At 36.0% G+C, this 25,268-nt stretch overlaps 1 protein-coding gene across 1 annotated transcript in view; it reads left to right on the forward strand.

Moving 5' to 3' along the window:
- Positions 1 to 25,268, forward strand: part of fastk (Fas-activated serine/threonine kinase) — a 77,924-nt gene that overhangs the window by 43,252 nt on the left and 9,404 nt on the right. The window contains exons 3-8 of the mRNA XM_039753213.1: positions 1,423 to 1,893; positions 2,089 to 2,237; positions 2,509 to 2,725; positions 4,749 to 4,908; positions 19,863 to 19,954; positions 20,616 to 21,342. Coding sequence (XP_039609147.1) covers positions 1,423 to 1,893; positions 2,089 to 2,237; positions 2,509 to 2,725; positions 4,749 to 4,908; positions 19,863 to 19,954; positions 20,616 to 21,342 — 1,816 coding nt within the window. The remainder of the gene's footprint in view (positions 1 to 1,422; positions 1,894 to 2,088; positions 2,238 to 2,508; positions 2,726 to 4,748; positions 4,909 to 19,862; positions 19,955 to 20,615; positions 21,343 to 25,268) is intronic.

A 25,268-nucleotide genomic window follows, 5' to 3' on the forward strand; every position in this document is an offset into this window, starting at 1 on the left:
CAGTGAGCACATCACCCCCATCCTGTTTTGCCTTCACTGCCCCCCTGTGTCTGACAAGTATAAAATTCTATTAATAACCTGCAAAGCTTTAAATGGCCTTGCACCAGACTACATCAGTAACCATCCTCTGATTCTGGCAATCTTGTTTTGACTAAAGCTACCCTGCACTATATAGTTAACAGGGCTTTTAGCTCTTTAGCACCCAGGCTTTGGAATGACCTCTCGAAATGAACTAGATCAGCTGACTAAATTCATTCTTTTAAAAAAACAACTTAAAACTCATCTGTTCAGGAAAGCTTTTAATTTAACCTGACATTCTACCCCTTCTGTCAGTTTACCTTTCTTTCCAAATGCCAAGGATAATGTGTGTGTGTGTGTGTGATGTCACAAATTAAGTGATTTGTTCAGGTATTTCTTTTTGTATTGAATTTAGTATTATACTGTTTTATTCTTTCTTTTATCCTATTTAATGTTTTGTATATCCTTTATTTGCTTGTTGTTCTATGCAGAAACTGTTTGTATCTTAAGTGCCTTAAGCATTGGAAAGGTGCTATATAAATAAAATTGTAGTAATTATTCTTATTATTATTACAAACATACAATTATTAGTGTATTATTTTTTGTCCTGTTATACTGGCAATGTTTGGGTCTAAGCTAGTAACTAATCCAGTATGAAATGCCCGCATACACTTGTGCACATCCATAGTTTCCTAGAGTGGTGAGGCAGTACCACTAATCACCACATTACCCATTCAGAGCTGGTAATTGTTAGGAAGTCGTTCTTATGTTTATATTAGGTGCACCAAATGATTTAACTCAGGAATTTGTAACTATATAAAGAATATATGGAATTCTAATACATTTTCACAACTACTTTACTACCCCTTGTCAAGCCACACCAGACACCCTTGAAGGCAGTTTTGACACAGGGATTAGCACTGTATTGAATACATACACCAAATAAGTTTGATCTAACCGTCCCATCTAAATATCTTTTAGTTACAAGATTTCAGCAGACTAATAATTCAGAAATTAATAAAAATGGTGTCCTGTCCAGGATTTTACAGGCCTGCTTTTGATGCTGACTGGGATTAGCTTAGTCCATGACTCCTAACTGGTTTATGGATGGTTGGAAAATAATACAATAAAATGCAATAGAAGAGTTTCATCTCCTGAATATTCTACTGGTGATTATATTATATAAGTAGGTACATAAGTATTTAGATATGGAAAAGGTTGAATGGTACTGGTAATCGTGTTACATGAATTGGCATGAGTAGTTCAGATAATTTTCGTTTCTGAGTCTTTTTATTTCTGAGACATCTTATGCAAATACTGACAATATTTAATGCAACTAAAGTTTTGCACACTATATACATTTTTGAAGTAACTTTTACATTTGCTTGCTTCCATGTTTGTCAGGCTTACCTAGTGATTCCCAGATTGTTCGGGTCCTTGAAGAGGAGTCCCGCAGCCGTCTTTCCCAATTCAACCAGAAAGATATCTCCATGGTTTTTAGTAGCAGTATGAAGTTGCACCCATCAAGCCAGCACCCCTTAATTGAGTCATGTTTGTCTGGTCTGGAAAAGAATATAGAACGGGAGCGTCACCCGCAGACTCTCTTCCTGCTTCTTTCCTACTATCGTCTCAAGTGGCGAGCTCTGCAAGCAGATGGCTATGCTTCTGAGCAGCTACCTGCAAACAGAAAGATACTTCGCCTTGTGAAGCACACATTAGCAAGCGTCAGCAATGTCCGTGACCATGAGATGGCTTTGTTGGATGAAATGCTCTCTGCTTGCGCTCGAGAGGCAAGCAACAAATCCCTGGAACTCATCTTCAGCTCACAGCTGTTTTATGAAAATCGACAGGAGAAGTTCATCAGCAGTCTAGCAGGTGTGTCCTTACCTATAAGATGTCATGCTTCATAATTTATAGTTGCACAAATAAACTAACATAGCAAGGTCTATTTGTATGGAAATTGAAATTGTTTCATACTTGCAGACAAGCTGAACATCTAGCTTTGTTAGAGACTTGATGATAATAATAATGAATGCTGTTGCTTTTTTTCTTTTTATTTTATTTGTTCAGAGGAGCTTCCAAAGAAGGTGGATAGTATTACTCCTTACACAATGGCTTTAATTGCCAAATACATCGCAAGGCATCGTCTAAGAGAAACCAAGCTTTTGGATACAATTGCAGAGTTCCTGGTGAAAAAAGGAGAATACCTGGACAGTAAGGTACTGTAAGGTTTAATACTTTTGCAGGTAGTTTATAGACATTTTGAATGTTTTATTTCACTTAATGTATTCTGTTTGTGAACAGTTGCTTCAGTGATTTTCATATAAATGTGTCACTTGTAGACATTCTTCTTAAACGATTAGAACACAACATAATTATGACAACATAAATAAATAATTTAATGCCATGATTGCTGAAAATCAAAAGTGTACGTGCAGTAGTAATGGCATTTAAATGATAACTTATCTTCAATTTCTCTTTACCCTGCAGGTCATTCAAAAGCTGGTGTTTCCTTTCAGTCGAATGAGTTATCGACCATCAAATGAGAAACAGTTTTTTGAAAAATTGGAGTCAGTACTAGAACTGAAAGCAATGAACTCTCCTCTGGCCACCGTGAATATTATCATGTCATTATTTCAGTTGGGGCACTTCCCTGGGAAGATTTTGCACCGTGTGTTCTCCAATGCTTTCATCAGCAATGTCACTAGTAATTACACTCATTCTTTTTTTTTCTTCTCCCTCCTCGTTCTTTTAGCCCTTGAATGAAGCATAGTGTATTAATTAGTTTTTACTTTACAGAATTAAAAATATTGGGATACATAAGTACAAAAATGAAAACCTAATTTAGGGATTGGTAACTTTGACATTAAATGCCTGTGGTCATTAAGGGTTTTAGGCTGGTTTCAATGTGTTATTACTGTATTTAAAACAGCTAAATGTTTAACTAAATTTTTTTATTACTGGTTCTACATTCAGTGGTAAAGGTCTTCAGATTTTTAAGTGCATAATACTTGAGATTGCATCCATTTATTTAGTATTTCATTGCATGTTCTTTTCAGTTTAATGCAGTTGACTCATTTGTAAATGAAGTAAATTCGTTTTAAGAATCATGCTATAATATATAAACGCATACACTCACATATTCACATTTAGGCATGGTGATTGATTATATTTAGTAGATTCTTGAAGAGGATGCAGTGGGGTATAGTCTTTTCATCTTGGCAGTTTAATTTCTGTAACCTTTGTCAAGACAAGTGAGGGAAAAGTTAAGAATAACCGCAGCTTAAGACAGTTGGGACTTTAGGACTAGTTTTCACAACAGCAAGGTTTTAACCCAATGTAGTATACACATTTTTACATGCCCTTTGTGCCAAAAGAAATATCTAATCTAACACTGTATCACAAAGGTTTGCTGTGTTTTTAACTTAAAAGGTTTTTTTTTTTATTTTATCAAAAGTAATTGCTAGTTGCATCATGTTTTGCATGCTGTTAAAATGAAAAAGAAAATGTCTCCAATGGGATATAAAGGAGCCTAATTAAAATCCATTTATTAACTAATTTATTGCTTGTGATAGAATGGTGATAAACTAAAAGAGAAAAAGTTAAAGTATTTTGGAAAACTACTTGGTAAAAGTCCATTCATCCAATTTCAAACCTGCCTATTCCAGTTCAGGTTGATGGGGCACCAGAGGCTAACTGGCAAAATCTTGTGCAAGGCAGGAATTTACATTTGATATCTCTAAGACATGCAAGCTAGAAGGTATTTCTTAATTTTTCTAAAGTGGTGGATAAATGTGTGAGTGTGCCCTGTTTATGGACTTTTCCTGTATCCAGGATTGGTCCCTGCTTTGTGCCCAGTGCTAGTGGAATGGAGTTATCCCCCTGCAACCCTGAAACTGCATTAAGTGGGTTCAGTTAATTCATATATTAATTGATACTTAATTTACTGTCAGAGAGCATAAAAGACTTTATTTTAATTGATCTGTTCATGTTACGTTGGTCTAGAAAGTTATTCTTGCTAGGTTATTTTGTATGTAGAAAGAAAAAAAATATTTTAAAGAAAACTTTAAATGTATCCAGAATAAGTTTTTCTAAAAATCCAAGATAAACATAGTTGGAAGTTTTGTTAATTTTAAATTTAAGGTGTAAACGACATATGTTTCACCTTAAAAATGTATTCGTGTGTTGGTACATTTTCTTTTTGTGACTAAAAAATGGATTCACACTGAACCTCGTCATAATTGAACCATTACAATCCTTCTGCCCCTATGACCTGACACAGTCTGTGTTTGTGTCAAGTTTGAAAGTTTTACATTTTTAAAAAATTTTTTTTTCCCCCTATGTTGTTTCAGTACTTGATTTCCTGCTAAAGTCATACATGCTAGGTGAATTGGCCGTTTTTAAATCGGTCCATTGTAGGTATGTGCCTAAATGTACATTGCCATGTACTAGTGATGTTTTCGTTATTGCAGCTCTTGTGATTTATTAAAGCAAAACTCTATATGAAGTTTTTAAAATTTTTATATATCTTATCTGTCTGTCTATCTGTTTTTTTTATTTGTGTGCTCATGTGTTACAAGATCAAAACTATAAAATAAATGTTGAGATGTTGTAATTGTGAGTATGCAGAAATATAATCGGGAGTTAGTCTGAAAAATTTTTCTGCCATGTTGTTCTTGCTCTTCGGTCATTCTCCATATTGTAAATTGAAATTGCTGTTGTTCCCACAGACAGCCCATATGCATTAATTGTGCGGCGTTACTTATCCTTGCTCGATGCAGCCGTGGAGCTCGAGTACCGAGACTACACTGGACCTCGACTGGATGCAGGGCACAAGGTACTTATGTTTGACCATGCGCTGACTGCTGATGAAGTGAACCGCAAGTACAGGTCAGTGTGCCTTTGCTTACTATGCTTTAACACAAATTTCCAGACTTTACATATAGAACACTACATAATTGCTACAGTATTCCTAGCCTTGCTGAATCCAGCTGTATAATATATACATCTGGACACAACCATAAGTGCTTAAAACTGGGTGCGAACAATTTAAATGGCTCACTGAGCATCATCTGTTGCAAGGGAAAAACCTTTCTGTAAAGACATTGGCATTTGAAGACATCAATGGATGAGTGGTAAATGTAAGCAACATATTGTCGCAGGTGCTATATATGCTCTCTTGTTCACCATTACAACAGTAATATAGTAGTCTATTGTAAGAATTGGCAGCTATATTCATGAAAATATGAACAGCAAAATATGGTTTTGAAGTAAGCGTTGTGTCAAACCGAATCAAAAGGACTGCTGTTAAGAGCGCTGATAACAAGATGCCCCAGGAGATCAACAGATCTTCCTAATAACACCAGTTAAGCACGGACATGGCTACACCGCACTGACCTTCTGTCGAATTTCTGAAGGAAATTCAAACATGCCAAACATGCAATTCAAACATATAGCTGCAGCATTTTAACACATAGTTTATACCTATACCACAATTATTTTCTTAAGTGTTTGCTGCTGTTATGCCATATAGTGATGCAAAATGACAGAAAGATATTGTACTAGACAGAAGTACCTCTCAAACATGGAGCCAAGTAGCTGCTGTGGTGTATTGTGTGTGTCCTCTGTCACAGGGCTTTTTACAATGTACAAAATAATTATTAAGGCTCAGTTACCTTGTGCTATTGAAGTGATAAGGGCAATTTAGCTTTTCGTTTTCTCTTAGCGTTAAGTCATTGGTTCAGTTTCATTTGCTCTCTCCCTGACACAATAGTAGTTTAAACTTCACGGACTGAAGGAATTGAGGGCAAGTGTTTTTGAAAGAAACCCTGATAGGTTGTCCCTAGACATCAATTCTCATTTGAGAGTCACATCTGCTGCTCTACCAAATGACTGTAGTGCACCTGTTGAATCTCTCTCATTTCTATATGTTCTGTTTTTAATTGACTTTCTGCTTTAATTACATCTCACGTATCTTCTGTTAGTCTGCATTTATAAAAATGTATGTATAAATTTTGTGATGAGCTGGCGCCTTGTCCAGGTATTATTCCTGCCTTGGGGTTCCAGCTTCCCCACAGCCTTGCTTAGGATATAATGTGTTTGGAAAATGGACGAAGGTTATATGTAATGTTGGTTATAAACTTGAAATTCTATTATCTTTTTCCAGTAATTTAGTTAAATGCAATGATTTTCAAGTATTTTGTTATTACAAGTACATCTTTGCAGTACTATAAACCTTATTGGTAATGGCAGTTAAAAAGCAGTTTTCGTTTCAGGGGTTTTAGCAGTCAGCTTAAGCATAAATATCTTTTTAGCTTAATAATGTTGAAAGGCAATAAGGCTAAATTCAATAACTAATATTTAAAAACTGGAAAATTAAGCAAATCACTAGGTTTCTGTCTTTTTGCTTATTCTCGTAATTCTGTATAATCACTTTTTTTGGTGTCAATCACATTATGGCTCTGTCTCGACCTTAAATCTTCCTTCTCTGCAGAGGCTTTGCTATAAAACTCTGTGTAGTGTGTATTGAAGCAGTTTTCTTTTTGCCTCATCCTGGTTATATTCATAAATAAACTGTTTTGTCCAGAAATCTTTTTTTATTTTATTTATTTATTTATTTATTTTTACCAAATACTGTAATCTGTTTCTCCCCTTTCCCACAATTTTAATTTTCTCTACACAATTGTCTTCTTTATCCTTCATTTTTCTGGCTCATAAAGCACTCCAGTGCTTTGATCATTCTATACATCCCTTCTCTGAATGCCTCTCAAAATTTATTTTTTAAGTTCCTCTTCATTGCTGCTTTTTGTATTGTTTTTGATTGATTGTTTTCTTTTTATTTCTGGAAAAACCCATTTCTGTTTTGCCACTTCATTTGTTCACTGTAATGGCCTTTGTTTTCTTGATGTTAATACTAATTTCATAGCTGGTTGATATACTGTATAGGTTTTTATCCATTATACTTTATAGTGTCTGTCAGTACTGCCTGGGCTTTACTGCACCAGAGTGCTGTTGACAGTGTTTTTCCATTCCAAATGCCTTTTGCTATTGTAACTCCATATAGATAAAAAAGAAGTTGCAGCAATGGGCATCCTTTCCCTAAACCCACACCCATCCCTCTATCTGTGATGTGGATTCTTATATATGTAGGGCTTTTTTCTTCTTCTAGTAGCATGAAACTTGTGAAGATTTTTCCCAATCTGCCTACTTTAATTTTTTTCTAATAATGTGCCTTTGTTGTTATCTGTGTGTTTTTCACATAATTTTCTTCTCTTACTCATTTAGGAGATCTATTCTTTAACCTTTTGCATTCTGTTCTGGCTTCCATTTTTATGGCTTTTTTGTCCCTTTTTCTTGCCTCAATCACTTCATTAATCAAGTTTTTTTAAATCATTTTATTGATTTAATTGTTTTATTGTAGCTGCTTATTCTTCAACCCTTTCCTCCTTCATCCAATTCTCATTATTCTACATTATTTCTTTGTACTTATTTTGGCATACTGTATTTTATTCTGAGATCTATAGTCATAGTGACTTTATTGTGATCGGTATGTTTGTCTGGGCCTGGCTTTTCTTGTGTTCATTACACCGCTTCTCTGTCTTTTCAGACGCATATGGAATCAACTTGATATCTCTGTCAAATCACAGATATTTATAGTCTATTATTTTTGTATTTCTTCCATTTATTTGTTATTTTATCATATTTTACCTCATTGTTTCTCTTCCCTGAATCTTAGTGCCTTAGAGTGATTGATTTTTTTTTTTTATGCCTCATTAAAAAAAGAGCAGAGAAATATTAATGACAGTTGAATTGCTCTTATTAAGGGGCTCTAAACTGTCTTTGAAGATATTCTTTAAAGTAGCTTGGAAGAGAATTTCAAGGTTTTGTACAATCTGTCAGAATTATTTAGTTTTGGGTGGTCACAATGGCTGATACGCAGTGTCTTAAATTTTGTACAAAGTACATAATAATGTATGATCTGAAATATAACAAGGTAGAAGAAAAGCATCCAAAGAGCCATTTTGAAAGCATTGTGGCACTTAACAAGAAGCCAACATAGTCGTGGTAAAACAGCAGGTTTATAAAGTCGTGGTTTACATCTGGTTAGCACCTGTGCAGTATCTTAAACATTGTGAAGCTTATTATAAGTTTAAAATTGTGTATATTTTAATTTCTCTGTAGCAAAAGAAGGAAGTAATGGATGCCAAGCTAGACTGTGTAAATGGAATATCATTCAATTACGAACATTTAAATGTTGAAGAGGAGTCTGTTTCTGAATTCCATACCATAAGGTTAATGTCAAGTATTGGATTGTTAACATCAGTAGAATTCACTTAAATATTATGAAAATGCTGGTGAAGTGACATCTGTTTTGTTCTTTTAGAAGTAGTCTGTAAATCTGTAGATTACACGTGCTATCTTTAATTTAAAATGTCTTTAATTGACTGATATTAAAGAGAATTTTATTATAAAAATTATTATACGACAGTCCCTCCATCGCTGGAAGCATTCTTGGAAATTGTCTTCTGTCAAAGTGTATCATAATTCGTTAGATGTTTTCAACCAGTCTTATTTAATTTGTCCATGTATTGTCAACAGAGAAGTAAAGATTAAGTGGCATCACTTTTACCATTTTGTTTTTTGATGTAAATAGATCAATAATAAACCTTGGTTAATTCGTGAAATATGTTATTGTGTAATAAGAAGTAAAATATCATTAAGAAAATGAAATGTCTTTTGGTGCGGTAGGATGAAAACCAGATATATACTATAAAACTACTTAGCAACACAGAATGATACAATGCTTCAGACACTGAAATACGGTGTAAAAAGTAACAAAAAGGAATTTAAGTTATGCTAATGATAGCCAACAAGAGGTAGTTTAACTGGGGGTTTGCCAGGCCACCTATAGAATCAAATTTTTTATCAATTTCTAGCTAGTCTAAGTAAGCCTGCATATGCAGGAAGATCTGTTCCAATCTAAAATGTTAGATAAAAAAGTTAAACTTGAAATCTTCCATAATTAGCCATCAGAGCAAATTAAGGTTAGTCTTTTTTTAAGATTTGCAGGGCAAAGCTGTTCACTTCAGAACTATGTGAATTCATCTTAAAGACATGCATTGATCAGGCCTGCTACTACAGGATCAATGTCAGGAACATGCAGTTTTAGAAAACCTCTTACTACAGATGGCTGTCTATAACATCTTAACTTGTGCATCATACACATACTCACTTTTTAATAAGTGTAAGATATTAAAATCCTGATCATAATCTGTAGAAACTGCAAGACTTATAGCAAACATTTTCTGAATGTATTTAATATTGCTTTAGTAAAAAAATAAAGTTGTTTTGTTTACGCCTAAAAAATAATAACCAACCACAAAGTTTCAGATTAGAAAACTTTTTAATAACCAGCAAAAGCTTTTGAGGGCATAAGTACTGTATTTATTACTCTCTCTGGATATAAAATTGGGAGTTTTCTGTAACCAAGGTATCCTAGGCGGATTGCACGTGTGCTTTCTTTATTTTAGGCTGGTGGGTGGTTTGGTGGTGTTGTGTCAGCTCTCAGATTGGCATCCTGTGATCTGCATTTGATGCATCTGAGCAGTAAGCCATTTGGGATGTGCAAATAAAACCACCAATTGTTAACAGGTGCGATTTTATTCAGGGTGTCGGCCATCACAGAATTATTGTGGCTAACTAAACCTTCCATCTCGGTTATCGGTGCTGAAGTAAAAAAGTACATATCTGATGCCACCAGTTGAAATGCAGGTGTTTTGATTACCTTCACATTTGTAAAAATATAATGTTTGCCTTATGAATGAATATGGAAAGTTTTTAAAACATGTTCTTTTATGATCTTAGGCATATCTGTAACTTTTTCAGGTTTGGCAAAAGTATGACCAAAGATAAAAAATAGACCGACTTATATTACTATGGTTATGTATACCAAAATTGACAATTTAACAATTTGTAACTACGAATTGGATCTGTGATAGTCATTTATTAATTTTACCTTTTTTCCCAATGGGACCTTTTTGATACAGGTAAAAACATTTTTGAAAGCTTATATTATAGCTATATTTATATAGCAGTTAAAGATATAATTTTGTTTTTGTGTCAGGTGTCTTTAAATAACAAAGAAAAGAAAAAAAAAAGTGTTTGCCCAGCATTAAAGTTTTGATAGACACGGATTAAAGCACAGGCAAGTATGGGTCTGTTTCAGTGAACCAACTCAATTGCCACAGCTGTGTGCAAAGTTGCAGACTAGCAAATTATTTTCTGTAGATCATATTGGCTCTGAGCTCACTTACAGTGTTTGGATACAAAGGAAATCTGGAATTTAACTTTTGCTTAGTTTGGATCCAGGAGCTCATATAGTGCACTGTGCTTCTGATGTTTTTTTTTAATCTAATTAGTATAGAAATAAATTAATAATTCTGTCTATTTCATGTTTATTTTTGATGTAATTGTCCTGGCAAATTGAATTTTAGTTTTTAACTAAAGAGCTGCCTTTATGCACAAACAAAGTCATGGCCGAAATTATCGGCACCCCTGGAATTTTCCCAGAAAATGCACCATTTCTCCCAGAAAATTGTTGCAATTACAAATGTATTGGTATACACGTGTTTATTTCCTTTATGTGCATTGGAACCGCACAAAAAACAGAGAAAAAAAGACAAATCTGACATAATTTCACACAAAACTCTAAAACCAGGCTGAACAAAATTATTGGCACCCTCAACTTAATATTTGGTTGCACGCCCTTCGGAAAAAATAACTGAAATCAAGCACTTCCTATAACCATCAACAAGCTTTTTACACTTCTCTACTGGAATTTCCAACCACTCTTCTTTTGCAAACTGCTCAAGGTCTCTCGGATTTGAAGGGTGCCTTCTCCCAACAGCAATTTTGAGATCTCTCCATAAGTGTTGAATCGGATTTAGATCCGGACTCATTGCTGGCCACTTCAGAACTCTCCAGCGCTTTGTCTTCAACCATTTCTGGGTGCTTTTAGAGGTATGTTTGGGGTCATTGTCCTGCTGAAACACCCATGACCTCTGATGCAGACCCAGCTTTCTGACACTGGTCCCTACATTGCGCCCCAATATCTTTTGTTAGTTTGTGTCAGCAGTGGGGTCCTCCTGGCTCTCCTGCCATAGCGTTTCATTTTGTTCAGATGTCGACGGATAGTTCGAGCTGACACTGTTGCACCCTGAGTCTGCAGAACAGTTTGAATATGTTTTGAAGTTGATTGGGGCTGTTTATCCACCATTTGGACTATCCTTCGTTGCTGTCTTTTATCAAATTTTCTCTTCCGTCCATGTCCAGGGAGATTAGCTACAGTGCCATGTGTTATGAACTTCTTGATTATGTTGTGCACAGTGGACAAAGGAACATGAAGATCTCTGGAGATGGACTTGTAGCCTTGAGAGTGTTGATATTTTTCCACAATTTTTGTTCTCAAGTCCTCAGACAATTCTCTGCTCTTCTTTCTGTTCTCCATGCTTAGTGTGGCACACTCAGACACACAACAGAAAGGTTGAGTCAACTTTTCTCCATTTTAACTGGCTTCAGGTGTGATTGCTATATTGCCAGCACCTGTTTCTTGCCACAGGTAAGTGCAAACGAGCATCATGTGCTTGAAATAAAACGATTTACGCACAATTTTGAAAAGGTGCCAATAATTTTGTCCGGCACATTTTTGGAGTTCTGTGTGACATGATGTCAGATTTGCCCTTTTTTCTCTGTTTTTTTTGTGTTGTTCCAATGCACATAAAGGAAATAAATGTGTATACCAAAACAATTGTAATTGCAACAATGTTCTAGGAGAAATGGTGCATTTTCTAGGAAAATTCCAGTAGTGCCGATAATTTCGGCCATGACTGTATATAGGGTGAAGGTCGGTAATAACTAATCAGATACTCAATTGCAGTTAGTCACAATATTATAATTATGATATATAGTATTTTTGACTTGCATGAATTATTTGCATACAGAAGCTGATTAATCTCAATTTATTCCCTATTTGAACAAAGAACTTTCTTTCTCCTAGGTATATGATGGTGTATAGCACTTTATTCTGTATTATGCAGGTGGACTTACATGTACACTGCCATAGCCTGGTATATTACAACTTAAAGTGTTTTGTTGTAATTGTGGAAGTCCAGATTAATGTACTGAGTTGTACAAATAATGCTGTGGTGCTGATTTCAAAACTACTTTTCATCTATGCTTCAACTGAAAACTATCTTGCAGGATTTATATTACTTTTAGGGGTACCAATGGAAATGCTTTATAACCTAATGTTTTAAAATATTTATGCTATTTGTGCAGTATTTAAAATTTTTATCCTAAGTATCAGCCTTTCTGGGATAATCATTAAGGCATTCTGTAATTTTTTTTAACCATAAATTCTTATTTACAGTGAGAATCTTAACCTTTAACAACCTGCTTTCTTCTTCCTTTCATCCATCTATTTATTCATCTTATTCATATTTTCTAAGCTTATAAGTACAGTGCAGTGTACTGTATACTGCTGTGTTACAGAGCACGCTACTACATGTACCTAGAATCTGAAATAGGAAACCAAATGGACAAGCTGCACACAGACTTGGAAATAATAAGGGATATCTAGAGTTGTGAAACAATGTGGTATCTTGGCTCTAAATATGCACACTGCCATTGATGCTTTATCCTTTTTTTTTTTTATATTTTTCTTACCTGTGTATGTTTGTTAGCTTCCAAAGAACAAAAGAGCACTCAGTAAAATGCATTCAGCGTAGGAAAGCGTGGTAAGTCAGCCATTGAATCAACTGATAATGTAGTATCAGTTTCCATGTCAAAATGACTTCCAATCTTCTAGTCTTGCTCGATGACACGTTAACTCTGACAGCTCTAGCATATACTTAATACATGCAGTTCATTTTCAAAGGTATAATGCATTACTATTATTTAATTGCATTATTCAACATCTGTTGCTGTCGAAGCAAGTTTTTTTCAAACTAAGGAACTGCTGTTTCTGTGAGGTTGACATTATTAAAAAAATTAAAAAAAATAAAAATTTAGAGATTTACCTTAAATTGTGTAGTTTTTAAATAACAAAAAAAAAGTTCTTCAGCTGTTAGATAAAAGTAGTTGTATAGCAATTTAGTTGCACACGAAAGCAGTGATCCTCAACCTGTGTGGTACACAGACAGCTGTTGGGTGGTATGCAAGGAACCCAAACAAAATTGAGTAAAAAGTGGGACATAAAAGAAGCATTGGTTAAACGGCAGCTGAACCTGTGTCTTCATGCTCAGCTGTGCTTCAGTTCCACTGTACCATCTCATGGTGCTCCCACTAAACTCCTGTTTCTCCCAACTTCATTCTCTTTTTCCTTGTGCACCACCCATACCAAATCTAAGTCTTCGGAAGCTCACATTGACTCTGAGGAAAGAGGTCCCATTCACTTTCACACCTCCTTGAGCAGATTAACACCAGGACAGTGAGTGTTTGGGAACCACACACCAAGAGCAATGAGTGAGTGCTCTCTTTGTCATCGTGCAGTGTGATTACTGTTAAGCAATCATGCTTTTCTTCACTAATTGACTTCATGTTTGGAACCCCATTATCAATGGCTGAGAAAGATAAAATTTTCATCTAATTTAAAACTATCTAACACTGTTCAAAGGACACAATTGTTCAAGTGCAGGCAAATGTAAATACCACTTAAGTACAACATCCTTGGCTTATCAGTTAAGAGCTTAACATGCATGATGCCACTGTTAAAAACATTAAGCAGCAATATCGGGTAGACCACAATCCATGAATATTTATCTCAACTAATGTATGTGAAGGAAAGAAAATTGAAAGCATTAAATACCACTATTAATTGTAAAATGGATTGCATCAGACTGCAGACCTCTAAATATAGCTGAAGATGCAGGGCATGAGAGATATTGTTTAGTGAAGACTGACAGTTCTTTCACATTACCTTCACATGAGAGAATTGTGTCTTGACAAAGTTTTGGTTGTGTTGTAATCTGAACGTAAAGCTGTGACTGCAACAAGTTAACATAATGTGTTAAAAAAAATGTTGACAGCTGTTACTGAAAGAGTATATTTAATTGGGTACTAATTTTCAAGTCTGGAATTTCAAAAAAGCATATGCATAGTTTGGGAGGTGGTTATAGATTTTCATTATTTTCCTAATTTTGTGATGACTGCGGAGACAACAGAAAATTTTGTGGTGATGGCCAGCTGCTACATTGTCTATTTGTTGGAAACCCTGAGATGTGCACAAATCTCTTCACATTTGTTAATTTATTTTTGCACTGCTGCCCAGACATTGGAAGTAAACTGTTCTATGGCTTCAGAATGCAAATCGGGACGTATTTCAGTTTTTCTGACAAATGTACCTTTTTTTTGAAATTAGAATGGCGGTAGAATTTTATGCAACTATGTGTAGTCCTTTGCTATGTATGCACATTTTTCAAGAAAGATTACATTTTCAATTAGCAGCAGTGAAAATTGTGATATTTCAGATGAAATCCTTCCTTCACAGGAGTATACTGGAGATCGTACTTTTGCGAAAGGTCTGTGTTGACTTTATTGACAATGCCCAGTCAGGCTTTAAATAAAATGTCACACAGATCTTTACACAGACACTTAGATGTACAGAGACCTACATTTCACTATTTATTACAGCATAAGGTGATGCCTTATTCCTGAATATATATTGTGATAACAGTATACAGTTAGGTCCATAAATATTTGGACAGAGACAACTTTTGTCTAATTTTGGTTCTGTACATTACCTCAATGAATTTTAAATGAAACAACTCAGACACAGTTGAAGAGCAGACTTTCAGGCAGTGGGTTGAACAAAAAGATTGCATAAAAATGTGAGGCAACTAAACATTTTTTTAACACAATCCCTTCATTTCTGGGGCTCAAAAGTAATTGGACAGTTGACTCAAAGGCTATTTCATGGGCAGGTGTGGGCAAGTCCGTCATTATGTCATTATCAGTTAAGCAGATAAAAGGTCTGGAGTTGATTTAAGGTGTGGTGCTTGTATGTGGAAGATTTTGCTGTGAACGGACAACATGCGGTCAAAAGAGCTCTCCATGCAGGTGAATGAAGCCATCCTTAAGCTGTGAAAACAGAAAAAACCCATTCGAGAAATAGTATTACAATATTACGCCAACCAAGTGACCAACACTCTCCAGGGGGTAGGCGCATCGATATCCAAGTCTACCATAAAGAGAAGACTGCATGAAAGTAAATAAAGAGGGTGCACTGCAAGGTGCAAGCCACTTATAAGCCTCAAGAATAGAAAGGCTAGACTGGACTTTACTAAAGAACATCTAAAAAAGCCAGCACAGTTCTGGAAAAACATTCTTTGGACGGATGAAACCAAGATCAACCTCTACCAGAATGATGGCAAGAATAAAGTATGGAAAAGGTGTGGAACAGCTCATTATCCAAAGCATACCACATCATCTGTAAAACACGGTGGAAGCAGTGTAATGGCTTGAGCGTGCATGGCTGCCAGTGGCACTGGGACACTAGTGTTTATTGATGACATGACACAGGACAGAAGCAGCTGAATGAATTATGAGGTGTTCAGAGACATACTGTCATCTCAAATCCAGGTAAATGCATTCAAATTGATTGCGCGGCGTTTCATGATACAGATGGACAATGACCCAAAACATACAGCCAAAGCAACCCAGGAGTTTATTAAAGCAAAGAAGTGGAAAATTCTTGAATGGCCAAGTCAGTCACCTGATCTTAACCCCAATTGAGCATGCATTTCATTTGTTGAAGACAGAAAGGCCCACAAACAAACAGTAAAGGCCTGGCAGAGCATTAAAAAGGAGGAAACCCAGCGTCTGGTGATGTCCATGAGTTCAAGACTTCAGGCTGTCATTGCCAGCAAAGGGTTTTCAACCAAGTATTAGAAATGAACATTTTATTTCCAGTTATTTAATTTGTCCAATTACTTTTGAGACCCTGAAATAAAGGGATTGTGTTAAAAAGATATTTAGTTCCCTCACATTTTTATGCAGTCTTTTTGTTCAACCCACTGAATTAAAGCTGAAAGTCTGCACTTCAACTGCATCTGAGTTGTTTCATTTAAAATTCATTATGGTAATGTACAGAGCCAAAATGAGAAAAAAGTTGTCTCTATTCAAATATTTATGGACCTAACTGTACAAGTTATTCATTTTTGCTTGACTATATCAAGAAGAAAAAATATCCGTAGAACTAGAACAAATAACTACATCGTATATGTTCATATGTAATGGGTTGTACTCAATGATGTTCACAATGTTCTAATTGTGTTCCTTCTAACAGGCTCTTCAGGTAACCAGCCATCATAGTGATGGTCTGTCATCCAGTGCACAAGTTCTCCCATTATTTTTGTTTTTCTGGGCTTCCCAAACTTTTCTCTATGGTGGAGAGTACCTTGAAGCATTATTACTGTTGGCACCGCTACACTGCCAGGCCCAAGCAGCCACTTGTTCTTTGACCTCACTTGCCTCAAAGACTATTGATTTGTCCTTTGTCAATCCCAGTTAATTGTTATGCTACTGAAAAACATTTTTTCATAGCATTCTTGGTATGCTGTATCAGCTGTACTAAGTGTCCCATGGTAGGTTTGTCTGGTATCCCCAGTTTGTAGTGCATAGTCTTGTCTACCTGTATATAGTAAGGAGAAAATTTGAAAGAAAATTGTAAAATTAAAGAAGTTTGTACTGTACTGTATAGCATTAATATTTTAATTTGGATGATTTTTATTTTCCTGATATCTATCATTAGAATTCTGTCATCCTTAGGTTAAAGTGGCTAAAGTGACAAAAATAAAGTAGTATGTCTTTCTGTGAGTCCTCAAAACAAGAATGGATTATCTGTTTGTACTTGGATGGCTGATCCTATACATACTGGATTAGTGAATGCAGATGTAGGTTCTCCTCCCTTGTCATTGTAAGGTAGTATTTGAATGTGTATTTGAACCACTTTCTGTGCCCATCCCATCTTCTCAGACACTGGCGCAAGCCTGGAGCATATAGGAGTTGTCTCAGGGGTGAAATGTCAGGCTTTTTTAAGCTGTGGCCTTTGTAGTGCACTAATTTTTATAGGGTCATTGCCTCAAAGCTGGTTGTTTTTCCTTCAGTGAGAACACTGGAATTGGTGTAGAAAATCTTCTGGAGGCAGCGCTTATGGAATCACTCAAGTGTTTTTATACAACAGTGTTGGGTAAACAAAGTCTTACCACCATACTTTGACAATAGTAGTGTAAGTGACCCTACAGACCATCTATTTGAATTATACTGTTCATTTCTGGCACAAAACAGTAGCTAGCTAACTAGGCTAAGCTTCACCTTTTAGAAAGAAAATTTATTTTTCATTCTCAGTTTCTAAACATTGACTTTCCAAAATCATAATGGTTCTCATAAATTGTGTTACCTGGCTTCATACTTCTTAGTGAAGAAACAAAATGTCATTAGACAGATTACTTGTTTGTAAGCCAAATTTGTTGCAGACTGTGATGCAACAAGTGTGAACAGCACTTGCATTTTCACATTAGTTAATTGAATTCCCTTTCATCATTTTTGCTTTTAGTCTTGTGTAGCCAAATTGGACTCTGGATTTAAATGGCACTTTCCTAGCTATGGCTGATGTTTCTTTGAGTGGCAGAAGTATTCTTAACTAACACTTGCATTAGGTTAGTATTAAGCAAAATTAATAATCTTTCTGTTTGCAGATAAAACTTGGGAAAAAAAATATTGCTCTAAACCAGGAGACCTGCTTGTTTATTCTTTTAAAAGGCAACTTAAAACACATCTTTTTGGGACAGCATTTAATATACCCTGACACCTTTTTTTATGCTGTTTCTCTCTGTTTATCGACTCTGACCAAATCCTTATTACAACATACAGTATCACAAACTATGTTATTTGATAAATGTCAGGGTGTACTTGCATATTCCATGTGAAAATCAGCATTTATGTGTTTTTAAATTATACAATTGACTTTAAAATATAAAAATTCCTTGATGTTAGTATACTTATCTATGGATACTGTTTAAATGATGATCATATTTTGATATGTCTGTATGTTTAAAAAACAAAAAAATTCATGGGGTGTACTAATTTTTTCATATGACTATAGATATGCTGTCTCTTTTGTATCACCTCCAAAATTCCTCAGCCTTTAGTGCTTGCAACTAAAGTACGTACCTCTCTCTCTCTTTGTTTCTCTCACTCTTTTCTGTTTGATGCAAATGAATATATAAATAACTGTATCCAAAAAGTGACGATACATTTTCATTAGCTGTCTGTGTACTAAGCTAAATGATCCTACAATTTATTTATAACCTCTACATTTTTATTTCCATGCTAACAAAATCAAATTCATGGTCTTGCTGATAAAGGGAAAATGCACGAGTTTAATACTTTCTCGTCATATATTTTAAAACAATGCTCGGCTTGTGATTTCTAAAATTTAGACAGGACTTTCAAATGCATATTTCATTTTCAGATTCAGTTTTATTTTTTTCCTTTTGTTTCAGCTTTCTCTTTTTAGATTCTACAAGAGAGTATGCAGTGTGTTTTATGTTTATTGACAGTTGATTTTTAAATGATGGAAGTATGTTAGATTTTACTTTGTTGCTGGCCAGTCTTTGAAGCTTTTTTTTTTTTTCTTTTTTTTTCTTTGATAACAAGATTAATATCGAAAGGCTTTTTGCCCCATAATATATCCTGGTTTATAATCTGCCTTAGATCACCTAAAACTGAATGTCCTTGTGAAGAGAACCTTTTTCTTCCTCTTTCTTTTTTTTTACATTGATTATATTTTTAATTATGTTTTCATTCAAATAAATAGTTTTAGTGAATGCGTACAGTTCATAAAGCTGTAAAAAAAAAAAAACGAAATGAAAGATTTAATGCTACTTGTCACTAAATTAATGAAAATAGATAGATAGATACTTTATTAATCCCCAAGGGGAAATTCACATACTCTAGCAGCAACATACTGATAAAAACAATATGAATTAAAGAGTGATAAAAATGCAGTGCAAGTTAAAAAATGCACGGAGAGAGTGTGAGGCAGGTATAACAGTCAATAACTTTGTATAATGTTAACATTTACCCACTCGGGTGGAACTGAAGAGTCGCGTAGTGTGGGGGAGGAACGATCTCCTCAGTCTGTCAGCGGACCAGGACAGTGACAGCAGTCTGTCACTGAAGCTATTCCTCTGTCTGGAGAAGACACTGTTCAGTGGATGCAGTGGATTCTCCATGATTGACAGGAGCCTGCTCAGCGCCCGTCGCTCTGCCACAGATGTCAAACTGTCCAGCTCCATGCCTACAATAGAGCCTGCCTTCCTCACCAGTTTGTCCAGGTGTGAGGCATCCCTCTTCTTTATGCTGCCTCCTCAGCACACCACCGCGTAGAAGAGGGTGCTCACCACAACCGTCTGATAGCACATCTGCAGCATCTTATTGCAGATGTTGAAGGATGCCAGTCTTCAGAGCTGACTATCCTTCCTTACACAGAGCATCAGTATTGGTAGTCCAATCCAATTATCATCTAGCTGCAATCCCAGGTATTTATAGGTCTGCACCCTCTGCACACAGTCGCCTCTGATAATCACGAAGTCCATGAGGGGCCTGGTCTTCCTAAAATCCACCACCAGCTCCTTGGTTTTGCTGGTGTTCAGGTGTAGGTGGTTTGAGTCGCACCATTTAACAAAGTCCTTGAAAATTCCCTTAAGGCCAAACCCCTATTTTTCATTTTTTTTTTTCAATTTGCAGCACTTGCTTATTAATCTATTTGTTTTGACATCTTACAGCTATAAAGGGCTTGTTGCAGAGGCTTTGAGGCAGCTTGTTGGAGAGCAGTGTTACAAACAGGATGTGGTGTTGGCCCCCGGATATTATACAGGTAATTCTCTCTTGACTTTCAGTGTTTGATGTTGACAAGTAGACCTCTGCTGTTATCTGATTGGGGTAAAATTGGCAGGGCTATGTACTAAAAGTATAAAGAAAATATGTTAACCAACAATTCCATCTGTTTCTTTATATCAAGTTTATTTTGTTTTTTGCTGTGTGTGTTCACCAGCCTGAAAGGACTGAAAAATTGCAGGTTATTCCTTAAGCATGTGTTTTTTAGGAGTGTATTTTATACAGATCCCTACATGTCATGTAGGTGCTAGTCCAGCAGTTAATCCATACAGCTGTCAACAGGCCAGGTTTGGTTGGAACTTCTAAAAACCCTTCTAATGTATAATTAATATATGTACAAAAATTAAATGTATACACATGCAGTACATTTTGTCCTGGTGACTGTTGATCAAAAGTGTATGAATAACTATGTTTTTCAAATGCAATATTTGCTGAAGCCAAAAATAAGCATTTAGAGTTGCCATTTAATTTACCATGTACATTTTTGGGATGTGAGAAATACAAAGTGAGCTACTGGTTAGCACACCTTGAGTTTGCTGAGGACAAAAGTGCTGACTTTCTTGTTTTTTATTATTCTTTGAAATGTTGAATACTCCAATGTAACTCAGTGATGGTTTTCGTGTGTTTTACTGTGGTTGTAGATTTCCTTCTATGGATCAACAATTCAGGAAATGTACTGCAGATCAAAGGGACCATTGCTGCCAGTTCCTCCAGCACACCCAGTGCAAACTCTGTTGTTGGTCACTGTTCAATTCCTCCCAAAGCCTTGGACTCTCAATCTGCAGTACTGGCTCTCACCTCTGAATTTCAGAAGTTCTCTCCATTTTCTCCAACTTCAGTTGATGACAGTTCGGATAAACGAATACCAGAGGACCTAGTACAGGAGGTGTCTTTTCTTTCCCATCATATGCGCCCACCTCCTACTTCAGGAGGTACATTGGGTCAGAGGATGGGAAATGGGAATGGTTCATTGGAATATAGCTCTTATTACCCACCTTCCAATTACTACGCAAGTCTGACTAAGGAACAGTCATTGGAAAGCCAGGACAGCTCAACCCTCAGCAGCCCTTCAGACTGTCTAACACAAGCTGGAAGTAGTGGGGTGGTGGGAGTAGCAGAGTGCTCACCAGTGCTTTCAGGTTCCTCGCTCTTCCAGTTTCCTATTGGAAAAATCCTGGAAGGAGACACATCCTCCCAAGGCCAGGAGCATGAACTGCCCAGCTTTTATGAAACCTACCCAGATGGGGGTGACCTTAGTGGTGCTGACAAAGAGGTGTTGAGTCCTGCATCACCACTCCAGCTGCATAGCCCAGGATGTCAAACTGACCAGGATAGGAGGTCTGCTGATCACATGGAGGAAGTCAAAAGGTGAGTTCTGGCGATTCTATCATAGACATTTGAAAGCTAAAAAAGCTTTGCCTGTTGATAAGGCTCTGCTGAGAGTACCTAAAATAAAAGTTGGGCAGTAAATATATGCTTTGACGTACTGTACATTAAGTTTGGTCAGCTTGGGCTCTGACTTTGACTTTTATAATGGCTATTGATTTTTTTTTTCCCCTCATTTATCTATTTCTACTTTCATCTAAGGAAGCCCTTTCCATCAGTCCAATGTCTCATGACAGTTGTAAATTAAGACATTCATGTAGCCCCACGTATTTTATTAACAATGTTGAGTAATGAAAGGAAATTCCAAACATGATGTATAGCTGGTGTCTACAGCACAAAATGTGCTTGTTGTTAACAAACCCCTTATTTATCAGTGCTACATATTGACTTAATCTTGACTTTTATTTGTTCAAATTGAATTGATTGTAAAATTGTGACATCTTTATTTTATACATTTGGAGAGTTATATAGAAAAATGTTTTTTTTTTCACGTTTAAACATAAAAATTACAGTTCTGATTGCAACAGTCCTGGCCCATGGGTGGCTGGGTAAGAGACATGTGTTGTGCAATGGAAGGTTGGTTGTTTCTTTATGGCTTAATGAAGGTTCCAGGCTTATCACAGGTTGGCAGCGCTTAATCACAACACCACTGAGTGATTTCCTGCACAAATCTGATGAATAGAAACCACTTTTTTGTCACCAATACTTGTAGACCTGCTTTAATGTATTTATTTATTTATTTTTAAAGAAACAATCAAATGTATTAAAAAGCATTTGTCAGATATATGTTTTTGCAAATTTGGGTGCATTATTTTAAAAGAAATGTAACACTCTTTAATAGCTTCTAGCCTGTTGGGTGCAAGTCTTTTAGCATTGCCAAAAATCAGAACTGGAATGTTACCAAAAAATACAAACTGCATTTGGAGAAATGCATTGTCATAGAAGTAGAGGTAGTAGTAGTAATAATAATACTTTATACAATTCTCTAGCTGAATACTGGATAAATAATAAACACAACCACAATAATGAGATGGAAATTCACTTATCAGATTTCATCCTCCTTCACATTAATACCACAAAAGGTTACAGCATAGAATAAGCGGTTTAATTATAAAGAATACAAAGAATACCAGCTGGGTTTTCACTACTTGCCAATCTCCCACTCTCTCTTCACACAGTTCTCTCAGCTTAAAAAAATAATATAAGAATTAGCAACACAGTCAGTTACATTAAAATTTACAAGCCAGAGACCATTTATTCCATTATGTTGGTTATTTTAGCTTATAGTGCTGTTGTCACAATATATGCTAAAAAGATTTTTAAAAAGCTGTTAGTGTTCTGTCTTCAGCTATATGCCCCAGATTCCCATAACCCTTTGACATTACCTAACCAGAATGTTAAAAACACAATCTTTAGATCAGTGGTTTCATTTTGAAGTGAGTGGCAGAGATTGATTCCCGAAAATACTTACTAAAGCTTGTCGTCAGAACTGCTTCTGCTTTCCAAAGAAAGATTTTCTGTCATTTTTTTAAATGTAAATTATATTTTTATTACCAAACCATATACATTACAAAAGAAGCATTGTATTTATGACCGTATAAACATCCATTTCAGTGAGTCAAAATGAAAAGTCTGTTTCATCAAAAGTATTTGGAGAAATATTTCAGAAAAAATAAAATAGGCCAATTAATAAAAATATTGTGAAATGTGACAATTAATACAAAGTAATAAGCAACAATAAATAATTAAATTTGTCACAAACTGCATGATTTTTTTTCTCATTAATTTCTTCATGTATTTATTGAATTCTTTATTTCAGTGACACCACACACAACTTGAAATATGCCATGAAATGAAATCTGTCAATTTCACCCGTCAAGCTTGAAAGGGTGGGCTTAAGCGAGTGCAGCTTTTTGATTAATTAATCATCTGTAGAGCAGGCATAGCTATTCAGCTATCAGATGCCAGATTTACAACAAACAACTCCGATGCAGACTTCTTAGAGGATGACAAAGTCGGGGCTTCTTAAATTAAAGTAACCGCTTTGCACAGTCGTTCTGAGCAGCTGTTTGTTGCAGTTATGTCTGCCACAGACTTGCAGTCACATTGCTTGCGTTAAGAATCCTGTGGCTCATAAGCATGGTCAAAGCTGTGACTGCAAGTCTGTGTTACAATGCACTTAGTCACCGAACTTGATTTGTTGTTCTTAGACTAGGAAATACTACTACTATATTTAAAAGCCCGCAAAGTCCTGTCTCCGCGAAAAGTGAACCGCGAAGTAGCGAGGGATTACTGTACATTGCAGCCATAAATATGGTGAGCAACAATACTTAGTAGGTAGGCTGTGGCATTTAAACAATGCTCAAGTGGTACTGAAGGGCTCAAAGTGTGCCAAGAAAATATCCCTCACACCATTACATTACCATCACCAGCCTGAACTGTTGATACAAGGCAGGATGGATCCAAACTTTCATGTTGTTGATTCCAAATGCTGACCCTTCCATCCGAATATCAAGGCAGAAATCGAGACTCATCAGGCCAGGCTTGTTTTTCCAATCTTCTGTTGTCCAATTTTGGTGAGCCTGTGCAAATTGTAGCCTCAGTTGCCTGTTTTTAGCTGACAGGAGTGGCAGCCGGTGTTGACTCCTGCTGCTATAGCCCATCTGCTTCAAGGTTCAATGTGCATTCAGAGATGCTCTTCTGCATACCTTGGTTATAATGAGTGGTTATATGAATTAGTGTTGCATTTCTATCCTCTCAAACCAGTTTGCCCATTTTCCTCAAGGCATTTTCACCCAGAGAACTGCTGCTCACTGGATATTTTTCCTTTTTTGGACCACTGTCTATAAACCCTAGAGATGGTTGTGTGTGAAAATCCCAGTAAATCGGCAGTTTCTGACCAGCACCTCTGGCACCAACAACCATGCCACTTAACTCCCTTTTCCTCTCCATTCTGGTGCTTGATTTGAACTTCAGCAGGCCCTCTTGACTATGTCTGTATGCCTCAATACATTGAGTTGCTGCCATGTGATTGGCTGATTAGATATTTGTGTTAACAAGCAGGTGTACCTAATAAAGTGGCTATGTATGTATGTATGTATGTATGTATGTATGTATGTATGTATGTATGTATGTATGTATGTATGTATGTATGTATGTATGTATGTATGTATGTATGTATGTATGTATGTATGTATGTATGTATGTATGTATGTATGTATGTATGTATGTATGTATGTATCAGCTAAACATATGAGACAAAAATATTATACTTGGTTATTTATTGAGGAAAATAAAGTCAGATGTTTACATGCACTTAGGGTGAATTCTTTAAAACTCCCGGTTTAACCCTCGTTTAAGACATCTACTTTGCACAGGGCAAAAATACAATTTTCCAACAGTGTCATCAGAGTATTTCACTTTTTATTGACTATATCACAATTGCAGTGGGTCGCAAGGTCTTGATCAGTCCTGCACATCAGCCTGGAGGAATTGTAACGCATTCCACCATAAAGAATTGCAGCAAACCAGGGATGTTGCTGGGTTTTCTCAAATGAACTGCACACTTCAGGTCTTTCCACAACATTTCTATTGGGTTGATGTCAGGACTTTGACTTGGCCATTCCAAAACCTTTATTTTATTCTTCAATTCCCGTTTAACCTTTGGTAGAACAACTTGTGTGCTTGGGGTTGTGTTCTTTCTGCATGACTCAGTTTCTTTTGAGATGTAGTCCATGGACAGAAGTCCTGAGATTTCCTTTAGAGTTTGTTGGTATAATTCAGAATTCATTTTCCCAAATCACAGTGGCAAGCTGTCATAGCCCAGATGAAGCAAAAAAGGCCCAAAGCATGATACTACCACCACCATGATTCACAAATGTGATGAGGTTCTTATGCTGGAATGCAGT

The sequence above is a fragment of the Polypterus senegalus genome, chromosome 5 (assembly GCF_016835505.1).
Source record: "Polypterus senegalus isolate Bchr_013 chromosome 5, ASM1683550v1, whole genome shotgun sequence".
Lineage (NCBI taxonomy): Eukaryota > Metazoa > Chordata > Cladistia > Polypteriformes > Polypteridae > Polypterus > Polypterus senegalus.